General features: G+C 25.3%; 2 protein-coding genes across 4 annotated transcripts in view; one reads left to right on the top strand and one right to left on the bottom strand.

Moving 5' to 3' along the window:
- The first annotated feature begins 1,495 nt into the window (after positions 1-1,495).
- On the top strand, positions 1,496-4,634 carry LOC107438271 (UPF0739 protein C1orf74 homolog). The gene has a single exon (XM_087158968.1). It carries the CDS (start codon positions 1,648-1,650, stop codon positions 2,431-2,433), a length of 786 nt encoding a protein of 261 aa, XP_087015094.1. The 5' UTR covers positions 1,496-1,647; the 3' UTR covers positions 2,434-4,634.
- Positions 4,635-5,188: 554 nt separating this feature from the next.
- LOC107438291 (phosphatidate cytidylyltransferase, mitochondrial) overlaps positions 5,189-19,632 on the bottom strand; it is a 29,585-nt gene continuing 15,141 nt past the window's right edge. For all 3 annotated transcript variants that reach the window (XM_043044078.3, XM_043044076.3, XM_043044075.3), the window contains exons 2-8: positions 17,710-17,892; positions 17,542-17,634; positions 14,853-15,003; positions 12,881-13,026; positions 9,972-10,137; positions 7,311-7,373; positions 5,189-5,587 (exon numbers count right to left, since the gene is read on the bottom strand). In XM_043044078.3, the coding sequence (XP_042900012.1) occupies positions 5,523-5,587; positions 7,311-7,373; positions 9,972-10,137; positions 12,881-13,026; positions 14,853-15,003; positions 17,542-17,634; positions 17,710-17,886 (861 nt within the window). In that variant the 5' untranslated portion in view covers positions 17,887-17,892 and the 3' untranslated portion in view covers positions 5,189-5,522. The remainder of the gene's footprint in view (positions 5,588-7,310; positions 7,374-9,971; positions 10,138-12,880; positions 13,027-14,852; positions 15,004-17,541; positions 17,635-17,709; positions 17,893-19,632) is intronic.

Raw genomic sequence — 19,632 nt, 5'->3', positions numbered from 1 at the left:
AAAATAATTAAGTTAATAAATAATTAAGTTGTAAAAATAATTAATTATAATCAAGATTAAATTGAAATTAAAATTATCAAATTTCGCGTTACACGCTATGAAAAACAGACAAAAATGTTTTTCAGATCGCTGTTATTGGTATATAAAATAAAATAATTTGCAATTTAAGTATCGGAGTAAAAATTATAGATAAACATTTTTTCATTGTTATTATCCTTAATAGATAGGGTACCATCTTTCTGAACAGAACGAAAAGCTCTTCTTATTAACTCAACCCAGAAATCAAAGTGTGAGCTTTTTTATTTTGTGAATGTAATGAAACACCCTTATTATGCTTAATTCAATTCAGAGATCAGAGTAATTAACAATTTAAGTATCAGAATACAATCATATTCATGAAAGTTATAAGAATAATTTATTTTAATGAAGATTAAATTAAAGTAATCAAATTTGTGTTACATGCGAAGGAAAACCACGAAAAAGTCTTTTAAATTGCTTAATAGTAATAGGTTTCCAGCTTAATGTTGATTATCGCAATAAAATTATTTTTTAATAATCAATAATTTTTTTTAATCATCTTTGATAAATAGTAAATGCTGTGAAATGCTCTAAATTTTTTTTGTACTTTTTTGAATTTTTGTAGGCCACCCAGATATCAAAGTTACTTGTAATTTAAATACAGGAATGAAATTATATTTTGAAAGACTTCTTGAATGAAAATAATTAGAATTTAGATTACGCACAAATGAAAACCATGAAAAAGTTTTAATAACTAACTAACTGAACGCTAACAGGCAATTATGAGACTCTATCTCAGCAATTATTAACATTTTCCAATTTATTGTTCTTCATGAAATTAAATGCTTTGGGCAGTTTAGATTGCTTATAAAACTGTTCTATTTTATTTTAATTATTTTATTTATTTTTTAGTTACTTTTATATTTTTTATATATTTTTAATAAGCACTTAAATTGTTTTTTTAATATTTATTTCAAGTATTTGAATTTCAGAACAATATAAAAATCAATTTTTTAAAATACATAAATTTTTTCATTTAAAATTTACAAATTATAAATCTTTAAAAAAAATTTGTTCAGATTTTTCTGGCACAGAGACAGAATGTTATTATTTATCATAACAATTTATGAAAATCAAATAAAAAAAATAGAGACCGGTGATGTGTCCGTTTCGTTCACCCTGACATCTGTTTGGTACAGTGATTGATCTTTCCATCTTTATGTCTTTGTTTGAGTATACGCAAGCAAAGGAGAGGATACAAGCATCTATATTCATTGTCTACGAAGTACTTCGATTGGTTTAAATAAATTATCAAACTGAGCATGCGCGTTATTAAAATTCTGCCAAGCAAAAATGCTAAAAGCGCCATTCTAGTAAACCTGACAAAACGATTAAGCGATAACGATGAAAACGATGATGTAATCGACCAATCAAATGCCTCTATTTATTAAAAAAGCGGTCAGCCAAGCAACAGCCATTTTGTAACTCGCGTGGCAGCTTCTTTAAAACACTAATGCTTATATTTTTGGATATGGCATCAACTGATTCAATTAATAGGTTTTTGTTCCGAATTGCCGGTTTTATTAAGAGTGCCATTAATATTTACAAGTAATGGCTAATTAAATTAAAATGTTTAAATTATTTAAAAATTCTAGATCAGCAAGGAGACACTTACCACACATACTGCTAAATTTACATGCTATTGATAAGCAATTAAAACCGTGCTATTTATGGGATGCATTTATAGCCGATGTTGATGAAATTCAAAACTATTTAAATGTGCTAAATTCTTGTGGGAAAATAAACAAAAACCTAAGCGTATTTTCTGTAAATGATACTCATTTTGTCACCCAAAAAGAGCATTTAAAAAATCATGCCGAAATTTTCGCCACAGACGAAATAAATTTAGTTGACGTGTCAGAAAGTGGTGATAAACCATGTATGCTTTATGATGACGAAAAGAAGCAGGCACTGAAGCCCATCGTGAAAAATGTTAGCATAATATTGAATATGCTTGCTGAGAACCGTGATGTGCATGACATTACTCTCAATGTTGATTTTTCTGTTTGCAATCTCACTACTCTTTACGGAGCATTGTTAGGTTATCCTGTTCTATATTGGTACAGTCCTCAAGAATCGAATTCTAGCTCAACATGTTTATCAATGGTACCTCTTGTTGTTTACAGAGTTACAAATTGTAAGGAAGAGACTAACGTTCCAAATCCCGCTCATAAAAACAATAGATTATACGACCATCAAATTTTTGCTTTTAGCACACCAAAAAGTTTGTTCAATCCTATTGAGTGTGGAGTAAATAGCTGGTTTAAAGAACTTGAAGCTAAATGTGAAAATTCTATGTTTGATGATTTAACTTTAAGTCGTGGTTTTGTTACATTGCCATATATTTCTATGTGAGTAACAAAATATTTGAGAATATTCACAAAATCCCAAATATTTTATTTAATTTTTCCGAAGATGTGATTGAAAACATTTCTTAGAACTATTTTTTATGTTATGAAATTCACTTTATCTATGGGTTCTTATTTCATAGTCATGAAAATGTGTTTATTATTATTTTATTTGACCCTTCTAAAGAAGAATTGCATAATTATCATTTCAATATATTCAGACCCATTTTTTTAAAGCTATAAAAATTTTCATAGAGCATAACAAACTCTCAAAAGTTTTTGATCGGAAATTATTTTTGACAGATGCTCTGTTTTTTGGCTTGTCAGAAATTCCTTTTTTTAAAAAAAAAAAACAAAAACAATATTTTCTTTACTCATTAATGTTATTTGAACATTACCTATAATAGTATAGTTAAATTTGATAGGACCTATAGTTTTAGTTTGAAATAAGTATGTTCTAATTTATAGAAATGAAAACAGATATAGAAATTTAATGGAAAAAATAAATTATTAAGTGCTTATCATAAATGTCAAAAAAATATTTCAAATATGTCATGCTTAAAATCTTAAGCTATAAAATTATTACATAACTTAATCCTATTATAATAATAAATTTTTGATTAAAAAATATGTTCCTGTTTTTGTATGGACACTGTTTTCGTAATTTCTTATGATCTTTATAAGTAAGACTATTTTGATTTCATTATATTTCATTTGCATGATTTATTTATTTGTTCTGTTTATTATTTTTTCGAAAAAAAGTAGCATGATAGTTTTTTTAAAAACTTTATTTTATAATTTATAACTGGAAAGAATTCTACCAGATTCAAGTTTTTCTTCTTCTTTCTAATGCTGTTTAGATTCTTCTGATTCTATCAGCACAGATCTTTTTCTAATAGTAACTGGAGATTAAAATGTCTGGATATAAAATTGTCTATTATTAGAGAGTAGCAAATAATGGGGCATCTTCAATTTCACCTAAAATAATTTATTTTCTGATTTTTTTATCAGTTGCTGTAACCATGCAATCCTATTTAATGTTTTGGATAATTTTAGTTATGGATTATATGAGTTTATGTAATAAAAAAAGGCTATTTTGCCAGAAAAATATAAAATAAACTCATAATTTCAGTAAATTTTCAAAATTAATTTTTTTACTACTAATGTTTTACAGATCTAATACAATAACTTTTTCAATGATCTAGTTGTGCATAGTCCCATCTTTTTTATTGTTTTCTTTCTAATAAAATGTTACATAAATAAAAAGGTATGATTTACCTTTTAAGTGTTTTCTTAATTTAAAGAAAAAGATAATTCAGTTAGTGAAGATTTACTTAGGCTGCATTTAAGCACCTTTTTCCTCAAGGAAATTTAACCCCACCATAAAATTTGTAAGCTACAAATCGGTTGTGGTTGCCCCCTTTGACATGGTTAGGGTCAGCCGAGGGGGAGATAAGGATTGATAGATTTATGAAGAATTAGAATGCAGAAAGTCTTGTCTTAACAATTTGTTCTTGAGGAATATAACATTTCTTTCAATTTGTTTTTATGGGGTATCTATTTCATTGAATGAAAAAGCTGTTTGCACGTAGCCTTGTAAATTGTTGAAGAGAAGGCATGCATTTTTGTCATGTTGCAGAGATAGCTGGAATTTTAGATAAATCTAAAATATCCAAATTTAACAGATAAATTACATCTTTGTAATGTGAATTCAACTATTTTTCATTACTCTTTCATGTATAAGTGTGAGTTTCATGTAAGCTATGTAACTTTCTTTATTTCATTTAGTATTGGAAGAGAAGTATACTGAATATTTAATTAAAAAAATGAATATAGTATTGATTGTCTGATGTTATTCCATTAAAATATATCTGTGATACTTATAATCTTTTGTAATACAGTTTACTAACATCTTGTTATGGATATAATAATCTTTGCCAATTTTGCAAGCATAGAAATTAGATATATTGTGTATGTTAAAAGTAAAAATACACTGTTTGTATTGATAAAAAATAATTTTAGAGGTGCTTTTAATTTGTTAATTAAAATGCTTGTCAAAGTTTTAGTATATTTTAGAACTAAGTTTGACATTAAAAGAAAATGTTCTAACATGTACTATATTATTTTATAATTATAAGTTTTATGAACATGTAAATTGTTCATTTTTATAAATAGTTTTTATGAATTTAATAAAGCTTTTTGATAATATTTTTGTGCTTTTTATTGTTTAGAACAAGATTTATAATAATAATAAAAAAGAAGTACCTATATGCAAGAGATTTTAAAATTTATAAAAACTGTATTAAAAATATATATTCTAATTGCAATTTAATCTAAGTCATGGAAATTTGCTTTTTTAGTTACAGAATAAGATGCCCAGTGGCTGAGTGGTAGCGCTTCACGATCCTGTTCCTTATTTGCTCCTGGGTTCGATCCTCGGGCTGGGCAAGTTTGACTCAGCCTTCCATCCCTTCAGTGGGTCGATAAATGAGTACCAAGCATGCTTGGGAACTAAACACTGGGGTTTTCACTTTCGGCTGACCACCTAATCGGAACATCTGCTCTTGCACCCCAGAGCCCAAGGTCAAGAAAACTGAGATGGGAACAGTAGGCCTTGGCCCTTTATGGGCTGTCGCGACACTGAGTTTAGTTTAGTTTTTTTTAATTACGGAATAAAAGCATAATCCTGTTTGATGGGAATACATTTTCCCATAAATTTTCCTTCATGATAAATCCTAAAATAAGATAATAAAAAACTGAAGAATCAGAAAATTTGAAGTAAATTTATTCATACTTAGAACATCTACATAATTTAAAATGAAATATATAATAATTCCTGTGAACGTAACATAGTTCTTTTATTAATACATTGCTGATTACTTACTATATACTTGAATAGTTACTAATGATAATATATCTTATAAATCAAAAAATAAAATTACTTTAATAAATATAACTTTTTTTTAAAATTAAATCTATTTAAAGAAGTATTTTAACACAGATATGAACCAATAAATTAATGAAAAAAATTGTAAATTTAAGTTTTTAGTGAATCTAAACTAGTAGAAAATTTAGTTAAAAAATGCAATGTTATATTCATTGTAATGATTTCACCATTTTCTTCACTTTTCTGGAACTATATTTCAAAGATTTAATGATACCTGTAAAATAATTTATTATTTATAAATGTGTGTTTGGCAAGTCATCAATCAAATGATATTTTACTAATTTATTACAAATATTTTTTCTCCAAAAAATTCTCCCCATTACTAAATTTCAATACCATCTTGATTAATATTTTTGAAAAAATAGTAAATTTAATAAACACACAAATAGTCTAAGAACATGTAAAATTTTACAATAGTCATAAAAAAAATCAAATTCTATTTTTTATTTTTTTCGGTAATGCTGCTAACATTCTCTGTTGAATGGGAAAAATGTATGATTGAAGGAAAAAAAATCAACAGAAAAAGATAACTAAATGTTGAGAAAAATTCATTGCTATAAAAAGGGATAAAACAATGGTTCAAAACATGCTTGTGAACTCCTAGCGCATCAATTAAAAATGAATAAGAATACAACTTCAACATTTCTAAAAACAAAGAAAGATATTTTATTCTGTATGCTATTTTTTTTTAGCATTTTTATGTTGTTTCTTGCATGATGTTATTGTTGCCAGATTTAATTCACTGTTCATGTTACACAAAATGAATCATATCCAAAACCAACTGATATATGTTTTTAATTGTCAATTGTAATTTTTAAAAATGGAAAAGCATGCAGTATTTTTCTTGGAACTAATTACATGTAGTCACCTTTGTATAGTAATGCCAAAAGTCTTATATTAGTAATGCAATTCTTCTTTAAATAGGCATTACATAACTATACAACACTAAAATAAATATAAATGAACATGAATGAAAATTACAATTGCAATTTAAATAATTAACTTGCATAAAGGAGTTTTAAATCCACAGAAACCTTTTAATATTGATTTTCTCAGAAGTATGAATTTTTGATATCTTTTTAGAGTTATGCCATGTGAAATAACATCTATTATATATTTTGAACTAAAATTAATTTTTTTTTCTTCAATAGAAACAGATTTGCAAAAATTGTGAACCAATAAATTGTCTTCTTTGGAAATTCCAGATACTATTAAAATAATATTTTGAACAAAACTTGCTATTTTGTTACTTCAATTGATTTTTGGGTCTCAACAGTCATTTTGAGCATTCACATTTGAAAATAATAAAACAAGTTTACAATTTTTAAACTACTAGTGCATTTTTTATAAGTATTATTTCGATCAAAAGTTTATGATATTTATAATTTTTTTAAAACCGAAACACCTGGCCGGGATAGCCTGGTTGGTAGGGCACTGGACTCAAGTTTGTGAGAACGGGAGTTTGAATTAATCTGGCCGAAGACTTTCCCTGTAGTAAATGGTGCCTGGTACACGTTAAATCAGTCGGGACACAAAGTCCTCCATGATCTAATAGCTAATTATACCTCTGGGAGTACTTAATTGGAGATTGATCATTCTTTGGTTCAGGTCAAAATTACGATCTGTGGATGTATGAATCTTCACCCTATACACGGGTGTGGCAGAAGTAAAAATCCTGGCCACTGGCAAGCAAAAAACTGCCACACCCCCTATGTCTTGATGGCTCATGACAGCAAACCAAAACAACTAAAATTTAAAAAACAAACAATAACAAACATTTAAATGAAAGAATTTTTAAAAACTTGACCAAATCCCAATAACCTTAAAAAATAAATTTAAAAATGCAGTTATTTTCTCAAATGTGTTTTTTAAGGAGTCCAATTTTAACAAATAATTTTATTTATTTTATAATTTTATTTATTTAACTTCATACAAACCTGCTGTTAAAATTCCTTTGGTACTCTGAGTAATGCTGGGCCAAAAAACTATATCTTCAATTGCTGAAATAAATTGAAAATAAAAAATCAAAATTAAAAATCTTGAAACATAATTTTTATTATTATAAATGATACATTTAATGCATTATAGAGTAGCATTGTAATTTTTCTTTAATAAATATCTGAGTTATTTCAGTCAAATAGCTTCTTTTATCATAGAAGTGCACAACTTAACTATCCAGAGGCCGAATGCAACCCTTGAATGGTTAATATGTTATCTTCCTCCTTGCTATCAAAAATTAATTTTTAAAAAACATACATAATTAGATTAAGAAACTTTATAACTAATTTCAACAAATTTGGAAAAAACACTAATATTATAAGATTAACATTTTAAAATGAAGGTATTAAAGATTCAAATTTTTCATTAACTCAGTTTTCTTTTGTACATTTTCTTTAATCAAAAGTTGTTCAAAAAAAATGTACTTCTAAGGTTTATTTAAAAATTAAAAAAGTGAATTAATTGGAAATTATAAAATTAGGTTTCCATAAAAAGGTTAAAATCATATAATAAAATTTTTTTTTCAAAAAAAGATTTTTTTTATTTTATAAATGATACATTTAATGCATTATAGAGTAGCATTGTAATTTTTCTTTAATAAATATCTTAATTATTTCAGTCAAATGGCTTCTTTTATCATAGAAGTACTCAACTTACTATCCTGAGGCCGAATGCAACCCTTGAATGGTTAATATGTGGTCCTCCCCCTTGCTATCGAAAATTAATTTTTAAAAAAACATACATAATTAGATTAAGAAATTTTATAACTAATTTCAACAAAACTTGGGAAAAACACTAATAATTTAAGATTAACATTTTAAAATGAAGGTATTAAAGATTCAAATTTTTCATTAATTCAGTTTTCTTTTGTACATTTTCTTTAATCAAAAGTTGTTCAAGACAAATGTGGTTCAAAGGTTTATTTAAAAATTAAAGAAGTGAATTAATTGGAAATTATAAAATTAGGTTTCCATAAAAAGGTGAAAATCATATAATGAAATTTTTTTTCAAAAAAAGATTTTTTTATTTTTATAAATGATACATTTAATGCATTATAAAGTAGCATTGTAATTTTTTTAAATAAATATCTGAATTATTTTAGTCAAATTGCTTCTTTTATCACAGAGGTGCTCAACTTTCTATCCAGAGGCCGAATGCAACCCTTGAATGGTTAACGTGTGGTCCTCCACATTGCTACCAAAAATTCATTGTTAAAAAATATACATATTTCGTTTAAGAAACTCGTTAACTATTTTAAAAATAATTTCAACAGACTTGAAAAAAACACTAATATTATAAGATTAACATTTCAAAATGAGCGCATCAAAGATTTAAATTTTTCAATTTCTTTAACAAAACTTGTTCAAAACAAATGTAGTTCAAAGGGTTAGTTAAAAATCAAAGTAAAAAATTTATTGAAAATTATAAAATTAATTTTTCCACAAAAAGGTTAAAATCATATAAAAATTAAATTTTTTCAAAAGAAGACGAAATGCGAAAAAACTTCAAATGTTTTTTTAAGTGAAAATATTATACTATGTAAATGTTTATAATCTGCTCTACTTTGTATAAAACTTTTAATATAAATTAAAATTATCTAATAAAGGTTCTTACTAAGAAATAAATAAGTTTTATATAATGGTTTGAAAAACTGGATTCATCGGCTAATGTATAATATCTTGTCCATGTGGTCCTTTTCTCCAAAAGGTTATGCAGCCCTATTGTACTATTTCATTTCTTTGATTTTGTTGCAAACAATCATTCATTTGTAATAAAATGTTTAAAAAATACTAAATAAATGCCTTTGAAGCCACAAGTGGACAATGATTGAAAAAAAAACGACTTGCTCATAATATATATCAAGTGTTAATTCTTTTATGAAGTTTGTATTAAGGATTATTGAAATTAGAATGACTTTGTTAGATCCTTGTCAAACAAATCATTTTAACTCAAACACATTAATTAATTATAAAGATATTTTATTTTGTCATAAATGTAAAATGAAAACAAAGTAAAGGTTAGGTAATGTGCCGTTAAACTAGAAAAAAAAGAAGTTCTGCAATAATAAAAAAGATAAATTAATTGAATATACATTGCTCAAGATCTAAAATTGAAATAAATTTTAAAAAAAGCAAAAACCATTTTAAAAACTTTTTTTTCTACATTAAGCTGACACTTTAAGTAGCTTAAGGTTAAAAGACATGAATATTTTGTACAGAAAAACCTTAGTAGTTTGTACCATTTTTAATAGTATATCCCTAAAATTAGTTACTTGTGAAAACTCTGAAAATATTTAAAACAGAAATATCATCCAATCAAATTTATGATTTGGAAAATTTTAGACTGCAAATGACAAGTTATTAGGAAATCTATTATGAGAAATAAATTTTACTTATTAAATACTGAATTCTAATACTTTAAAACTAATTTGAGAATAAAACTTATTTCATAATTTTTTGATATTTATAATATATTTAGCTGAATTTTAAAAAAAATCTAAGCAAACAAGTTACATGGGTAACTAAATACATAATTCAAAATTTTAACAAATCGTTATTTATTAATTGTTAATTATATTGAAAGAGTATTAGCTTAATTGCCTCTTTGAACCATGTGACTGCTTTCAGAGTCGAAGGCAACAACTTGAAGAATATCTTCAAGATCTCTATATCTTCCATCTTTGTTGTGCCTTACTAACAAATTGTGTTGAACTGTTTTTGGAAGAAGATTAAGATGATGAAGAGTAGCTGCACTTGACCCATCTTGCTAAAGAAGATAAAAAATTAAAGACATTTTTAAAAATAACAAAATTTAAATTTAATTAGATAGTGCACTAGATTTTTTTTAAAGAAAAGGGTGAAGAAAATACTTTTTATTTAAATATGAAAATTTAAAATTGAGTAACAATGAAATTTTTTTAAAATTTCAAACTGAAATAAATTTTAAAAAAAATCATTTTTAAATTATATCATCAATTGAAAATAATCTAAACTATTTTTAACTTTTTTTTTAACAAAGCTCCACCAAAAACTCTTAAAGATAACCAACTATTGAACAGACTGCTCCTGTTCTGCAGTTATTTCAATATGGTTTTATCATAACTTTATCTGTGTTGTCTTTTGCACTATTAGATTTCTTCAAGACATATTAAGAGTTTTAAATTTTAGGCATATGTGTTAATATAAAGTTCTGGTTAGCACATACAACATGGTAAGCATGTGATTGGAACACAAGCACTGAGAAGTTCAAACCACTGTCACACTTAAAATTCCACTGTTTCACATTATAAATTCCCTTGTTTTATAACTGTGAGTACATTTTTCCCCTTGAAAAAATTTTACACACAGTTATAAAATTCATTTATCCAAAGATAATTTCACACAAAAGTAACTTTAAGTAAATATTTGTTATTTTATTTAAGAATGGTCCAAAAATTTTGAATTGTGAGGTATAATTTTTTTTGCATAATTTAAAGAATGTAGATTTACATGGCAAAATACAAAATTTAACAAGATCGGTCTAATAGTTCCTGAGGAATCGAATTTTAAGTATCTGATATTTTTGAAATTCGATTTCTCAGGAACTATTCGACTGATTTCAATCACATTTTGTATTTTGCTAGGCAAAATTACATTGTTTAAAAAAATGCAAAGAATTGTATACCTTACAATTCAAAATTTTTCCTACTATTATTGAATAAAATAATAAATATTTACTAAAAATTCTCTTTTTTTTGCATGAATTATCTTTAGACAAACAAATTTATAATTATGTGCAATTTTTTTTTTAATTTACTTAAAAAATTTTCGAGACAGAGCGAAATATCCAAAGAGTAAAATTAACGTTATGGGGTCCAAACTTTGGAGCTCTCTCTTGACTGAACTAAGAGGATCATATTTTCTGCAACCCCCTAAATTTTTGGGGTCAAACATTCGAATCTGCCGAAGAAAAAAAATGGTATATTTATTCAGAGAAAAATAATTTTTATATCTGATTTTGTAACTTAAAACAGCGTCTGCACTTATTAATTAGCATGCTTGAGTTCACCTCCTCAAGCCTTTAAGATTGAGTTCTAGGACGTGAAGATCCGATCATTAATTCAAAAGTTATTCAGGGTGGTGCATTTTTTAGAGCTCTGTACATTCTTTGTGTTCTTATCATACATTTTAGAATGAATATTGTTGAATCAGGGAGTAGATGTAATGTGTGGGCCACTGTGTGTAAGACATGCACATAGAGAAATTTGTTAACTATGAATTTCTTTTCTTATATTTTGATCTATTTTTTCATAATACCTAATTTAAAAAAAAATTTTTTTTTTGAGTCTAGGAGGAAAATACAAAATGAAATATTTAAAAAAATTACCAGAATGATTTTTTTTTTCTCATTATTACTGACATTTGCATCCTAGGTAAATTAATCCCTATAGAATAATTTATCCATAGGAATACAAATCAAGAAAACAAATATTCAACCAACTAAAAATAAAGTGGAAATTAAATATAATTGTCATTGTCATTACAAAAGTTTTAGTTACTAGTAACAGTCCAGGCCAAACACAAGAAGAAAAAAAAGGAAGAAAAAAAACACTGGTTATAACTGCATTTTCATATATTATAAGCAAAACATTTGAGAGATATTTTATTTTCAAATACATCCTCCTAAAATATTTAAATATATAAACAACCAATTTATTAAAACAATTTCCAGAAATAGTAAGACAGCTAAAAATATGTTCAAGATGTTAAAACTACCTAATTTTTTTCAAAATTTAAGATAAGTTTATCTGCTATAAGCTATTTGAATTTTAAATACGATGAACTGCATATTTTATTTCCAAAAAATGAAATAAATTGTTAAAACTGCAATATCTAATTAAATGAATTGCAAAATAAACTTTACCAATAAAAGCATAGTACTGATCACAAGATTCAGTCAAAATTATGTATGCCATTCTGACTAAATATAATATCTATTATAGATTAATATTGCAATTTTAAAATTCTACTATTTCATTAATTTAGTAAGTTTTAAAACTTCTCAATACCAACATAAAATGATATAAGTCGTAACTTATATACAGTAGATGTAAAAAAAAATTTTATTCAATATATTTTTCCAAAACATTTTAGAGCCCTTTATCTTAATGTATTAAGTAACATTAAACAAATCAAATTTATGCAATTAAACATTAAATTACATTTCGTGCAAAAACATTTTAAAATGGAAGATGAAAATACTATGGCGATATAGATATATACATATGGCAATTAATAAATAAAGAATGAAAAAAAAGTATTCAAATAATAATCTTTTTTAAATAACATAAATTATGATTTATGTTGTAGTCAAATTATCATTACATATTTTGATAAAATTAATAATCATTTCAGTAAAATATTAATTAATTACTATAATATATAATTGCTTATTAGACAAATATAACATAAATATTAATAATATTACTCAACTACACTAATTGATATAATAAATGTAATTAACAAGTTACTTCAATTAGGTTTTGGTTAGGATTCCAGTGAAGCAATGGCATAGATTTAATGTGGTCAGCATATACATTTCTAAAGTATGGTACTTGATTTTGTACAATTTTCTGAACTTTTTGTTTATCTTCTCCAAAATACATTCGAAAATCTCCTGCAAACAAATTAAATTGTTAAGAATACAAAATTGGCGACTTGTTTCATTTCAATCTATAACTCGGTAACTAGCAATAGAGCAGAGCAGCGAAGTTGCTTTACTTATTAAAAGTATGACTTCCAATAATTTAAATGTGACAATTTTTTTAATATTTTTAAGCACTTATGTTGAATGATGAATATGATGATGTTACGATGAATTATATCATGTTGTTATGATGAATATAACTTAATTTGTCACACACAAAAGGAAAAAAAAAACAAATAAGAAAAATTAATGTATTTTAAAGAATAAACGCTATTTAAACAGATTTACTGATCAAAAAGGAAATTTTTTTTTTTATGGAAAAACAACAAAATTTGCTTTTTTCTTCTTCCACAGCATTATATTTGTTAAAAATCTGCTTTAATTAATTCATTTAAATCTGGAGATGAAATACTAATAATTTAATTACACTTGTTTTAAATAATTGTCATTCTGCAATAATTACAATAAATTAAGAGAACTATATTACATATTACAAATTTAAAAAATATTTCATGCAAATTATAATTTCTGTTCCTTCCAACTAAAAAAATATCTTTATTTCAAAACTATAATTTTAACATTTTTATTTATTTATTTATTTTTTGCATTGAGATAGAGTGATCTCACAGTGAAATATACTCTTTTAAAAAATAATAATTTATAATGCCTAACATTAATTTTCTAATCTTGATTCTAAAATTAAAATTTCAAACTTTTTTACTTCATTTTATTTACCTATTTATTTACTGCATTCAAGAAAAACTTTCCTGAGAAAGATTATTTTTCGTGGGGGGTGGAACTGAAATATGTAAATAAAAATATCTAAATGCAAGGTCCTTACTGTGAGGTAACAGATTACTAAATATACAGAGCAATAACTACAGAGGGTAACTGCTACATTTTAGATTTTCAAATTCCTGACTTTCCATGATTAATTCCAAGAACTTTTCATGACATAACGAAGTTACTATTTTCTCCGACAAAAACAGAATAATAAATTTAAAAAGCATTATAATACATTAATTAAAATGATAGGTATTACCACAACTGTCATACTCTGTATCTTCATATTTATAGATTTTAAATTTAAAAAACAGAGAGTAAAGAAAGAGTTGAAGCAATAAAATAGCTGAGCAAAAAAAAATGTATTTCTTTTTTTCTGCAGAATTATATTCTAAAGATACTTTTCTTGTTCATCAGAAAGGTAAAAAATACTCCTGAATTTTCTGTTCTCGTTTCGGAATTGAAAAAAATTTGCCAATGACTGACTTGCTTCAGCTAGAATTTAAATTGATAAAATAAAAAAAAATAATTAATAACAAAAATTCTGAAATCACAGAAGTTTAAAAGATACTTTGCTCTAGAAATGATGTTTTTGCTTTCATTTTTTGAAAGAACACCATAATTTTTAAAGAACATGATAAAAACACTTTATATTTTAATAAAATATGACTCTGAGAGGGGATTTTGTTACAAATTCAGACATTCGGAACACCATGAAATTGGGGGGGGGGGGGATTCCATTTTAAAAATAAAATTTTTCGGCGACCTAAGTCCATAACTTTCTATGATTTTTTTCAAAATAGTTAAAATCATGACATTTCATGAAAAATTTTGTTCAATACCAAAATTCATGACTTTCTATGATTTTTCATGACTTTCCAGGTGCGCGGATACCATGTAACTAACAAACTGGACAATTAAAACAGAAAGCTTAAGGCAGAAATAAAATTCCTGCTTAAAATTTAAGAAAATATAAGTTTATTTTAGAAAGAACAAAAAAACTTGATGCATACCTCTGTAAGATAATTCAGTAATTTTTGTATATAAGTCATCTTCAGAAAAAGACTCTGGCAACATTAACAGAGCAGCATGTAAAGCACTTTGCAAATTTGTATGCAGTGCTTTTTGTAATTCAACATTAGTTGCAGGTTTGATAAATTTTACCTATTAAAAAGAATGTCAATCACAAATTTAACGATACATCATAATTTGATAATAGTTAGTATTTACAAAGATAAAAGCAAAGAATATCTGGGAATTATTTTTGTTTCTTGTAGAAATTTTTATCAAAAATAAAATCGATTTCAAGAATTTCTGTTGCAAAGAGGATTGCATTTTTTTAACTATAGATGTTTGCTAGTTGATTCCAAGAATAGAACTGAATCAAATAGATGTTTTTTTTTATCATTTAATGTGTAAAAACAGTCAAATTGAGTCGTGAACACCCTGCATGTGTATGATGACAGGAGTTGTTCTTTTAAAAATTATTTCCACACCTATGCATCAAAAAAAGCTGTTTGATTTTCTTTTAAGATTATACCATTTAATTATTGCACATTCAAACAAATTGGGTAATCTAAATGAGTTAAATGTTTAAATTATTTCCGTCATAAATACTTTCCTAATAAACAAATTATTATAAAAAAATTGGAACACTAATCTATAAAATAAAAGCAAATGTGTAGAATTACACTTAAAAAGACAAGCGTAATAACAAAAAAGCATAAAATTTGAACATGTAGTTTATTGAATATATTCAAATCCAACTAATTTATTTTTAATTACTAAATGAGTGGAAAACTGTGGAGCAATTCCATTGCTTCAGACTTAAAAAATAAATATAAATTTCTTAGAAAAACTCTCTCACAAAATATAAGTTAAGTTTAAATCATCAGATTTTTATAGCAAATATTTAGTACATCATACATTGTTGGTTTGGTATATTGTCGGTGTTTGGTATATTATTGGTATATTGTCACACGAAAGCAAAAAATGATTGCTCATTTACAAATTGTCTAAACTGTGTGAATTTGACTGTAATTTAAATGTCTATGTAGTTCTTAGCTTATAAAATATGATGTATAATTAATTAAAAAAAAATTTACATTCGTGTCAGACGTAAATTCTTAAAGTTGGATGCAAATTAAGTAAATGACACCAATTATAAATACTAAAAATTACTTTAATTTTTTTACCTTAATGCTATAAACAGTATTTCTTCTATTAAATAGTTTCTTTAATTTATCCTTTATCTTGGAACTGGTGGATCAATGTGCTTTATAGCATGTTCCATCTCATAAAATTTAGTTGAAAAATCATAATTTTAATTTTAACTATATATTAACAACAGCAGTGTATATTAACAACATTGTAAATACAACTCATATTTAAGCAAATGTTTTCTCAAATAAAGTCTAATAATTTTAAAAATCTTCAAAAAAAAAAAAAAAAATTAACAACTGTCTCCAACAAGTTTTTTATTTCCAAATAACATGGGGGAAAATGCAGAAAAATTTCACACTTTTTAACTACAATAAAAAAATCTTTTGGAAAATATGTTACCGTACATTAAAAAGAGAAAGAAAAAAACTCAATTTTTTACAATATTATCAGTCTATGACAATTTTTTCTGTGAAAAAAATATCTTTTCAAGCAGTTGAAATGGTAATTCTGATTCTGTATTTAACACCAGCATAAAATTAAATTATTGTTTCATTAGGTTACTGAGATTAAATACATTATTCTAAATTAATTTTAAAAAAATATTTATTTATAGAAAGAAGAATTAGAAAGTAGGTAACTAAAGAATTAATTACTTTCTTTTCACATTTTACTTCATTTTATAAAGAAAAAGCAAAATATGATTTGAAAATAGAATGAAATAAATATAATGGAAAGAAAAGCAGTGGTGTCAGACATAAAAATAATTAATTATTAATTTGCAATAAAAATATTTATTATTTTCAAAACCAAAAGTGACTGCACAAATAAGACTTAGAATCTTGCTTTATACAAAAAAAAAAAAAAATTATTATGTGGTTAAATCTTAGTCGCACAGTGCAATTAATTATGTATCTTGGCGTCGGATGTAAAATCTCAAAAGTGCATTTTGGGAATAGTTCTGTACATCAAAACGGGAAATGTCTCTAAACATTTGTTCAAAATAACCTTTTTTGATACCGTTTACAAAACGATATTTTGAATGCTTAAAAATATTAGGCTTAAAATTTTGGTCATCTGGTTGACCTTACCATGGAATTACCCTTTGCATATTTTTTAACTCAGTGCTTCTTCACATGTCTATGCCATTTCTGCTAATAAAATTCAAGTAATGGGAATGATCATATTATTGTTAAGTGGGATGATGAAGAGTGGGTCCACCATCAGATCATCATTCACCATCATCATTCCCAGAGCCAGCTGCTATCATCCTCTATTGAGAACCAATGCAATATCTCAATGGTAACTCCAAATTGAAAAAAGCTTCACAAAAAATTGTTTTAAATTTCAATAACTTTTGAGCAAATTGAAATATTTAAAAAGTTTCAACAGTGTTTAGTGCAGAAAATCATTCACTTTCAGCATACCAAATAAGGCGAGTATTTGTTTGGTTTGAAATTCTGGTACACAAAATAAATAACGTTAGGGAATTAACAAATATTCTTTTTAAGAAGATAAGAAAATTTCAATAAATATTCCTACTGGTTTATGCAGTCTTCCACTCATATACAAGAACTTCCAGTCTAAAAGATCTTCAATAAGATTTGATGTCCGGATGACTCCATATTTTATTAACTGTAAAATAAGCATAATTAGTAAAATGATGTAATGTAAGAAATATAAATACTTAGACAATACTCATATATTTACTTTGTCTTCAATTTGGACTAATGTGTTAAAATAAACATTTGCACCAAAGTGATCTTGCAGTTTAGTTATAAATTCAGCACCTCCATATTTAATGATGGAATAGTGTTTTCTATTATTGACTAGATTCATCTTATGCCAAGCTAAGGGATCATCCACACAAAAAATAAAATCAATCATGTTTTCCTAAAATAAAAAATAGCAATATTTTAAAGATCTGATACTTTTAAAAGGATACGTTTAAGCATAATAAAATATTAAACATAGTGTTGGAGTAATTTAATCTATAATCAATGCTTGTAGATGATGAAGACTACTTTTAAGGTAAAACACAGTTTAGTTTAGGTTATTGCGTTTTCTGTTTAACCACGATCTGATCCTAAGACAAAAATCTTAAATGTACAAAATATTAAATTTTATTTATGCATGATTTGTGAATTAGAGTGACAAGATATTGTTTATGTAAGATTTGAATTAAATACAGAAGCTTTTTCTTTTCTTTCATATGCTTGTCAATGATAAATTTTATTTTTAATTATAACGACATTAAAAAATTTTAATTTCAAAATAAGGGAACAAAAAAAAGGTGATTATTTTCCCACTATTTAGTAGTTTTCTTTATTCTCACAGTTGCCATGCTATTGACAATGCATTAATGAATCAGGTAGTTTTCTATGGCTAAAATTTAATTTCTTTTGAATTTATGAAATTTATATTTTTGTCAAAAGATAAACTTATAAATCAAGTATATATATATATATATATATATATATATATTTTTAACCCTTTGAGCTACAGGCATTTGTAACTTTTGCAACAAAAATTGGTTTATCCCATGTTATCCAGTGAGAAAATATTGGGTATCAGAGAAATTTTAATTTATACAATTTGTGATATGAATTCAATGCTTGGAGAGTAAAAACTGTTGCAGTTTTATTTATTTCAGGGCAGAGGAGTTAGTTATGCCCCATTAAAAAATTTCACTAAATGTGTTCTTCCAAGGGCTATTAAAGCACTAGCCATGCCTTTAGTTGCTTAATTCAATATTTTCTATTTCAATATCAGTTACGGAACTAATAAAACAGATAATAGAGTGTGATATCTAGGTTTATGTAATAACTAACAGAATATGTCATTAAAATATTTACGAGTGCTTGAAAGATACAATTTAATATGCAAATTACATAAGTAGCAGCACCACTTTTGTTAAAAAAATATAATTATCAATGTTCTGAAACCTAATGATATATGGAATAGAACATAATAAAAATTTAAAAAAAGATAATTCCTTCAGATTCTAATTGCCTTTTAAAAATTCGAAAATAAAATGAGTAAAAGCAATTTGGAACATAGGGTTTAATAAAAATGTAATCTACTAGCAAGAAAAATTTCTCATGTCAATAAAATATCCTAATATAATAGTCACTGATTTTATCTATATCACTAATTTCTAACCACAAATCAAGAGTAATAAGTTTTTTTTTAGTTTTGAAAAAAGAATAATGAATAAATTAGTAATAAAGAGCAAGGTGGACATAATTTAAATCAATTAATTATTAAAAAAAACATTTGATTAAGATTTACTGATACTAAAAAGAAATCATTACTTTCAGTCAAAAATATTTTTTTATTTACGATCTTATGTAAATGTGGTGCATTTACATAATGTATGTTACATAATGTATGTATACTTTTAATATTCAAAATAGACTGAATAATAATAATAATAAAAACAAAATGTAGATCAAAGTATGAAAAACTTTTAAATTATAACTCTCCATTAGCATACATATTCATATTTCAATCATATCAATTTAGTTCTGTTTGTTTAAATACAAATAATTTTAAAGCTCATTAACTCTGTGTAAATAAATAATGAAGAAAGACTTCTCTGCCATGAGTAATTTAAAATAGGTGTTTTTTTTT

Source organism: Parasteatoda tepidariorum, chromosome 3, assembly GCF_982258835.1.
Source record: "Parasteatoda tepidariorum strain Cologne lab strain chromosome 3, Ptep-v5.0, whole genome shotgun sequence".
Classification (NCBI taxonomy): domain Eukaryota; kingdom Metazoa; phylum Arthropoda; class Arachnida; order Araneae; family Theridiidae; genus Parasteatoda; species Parasteatoda tepidariorum.
Note: the sequence above shows the minus strand (reverse complement) of the source record. Positions and strands in the feature narration are given on the sequence as shown.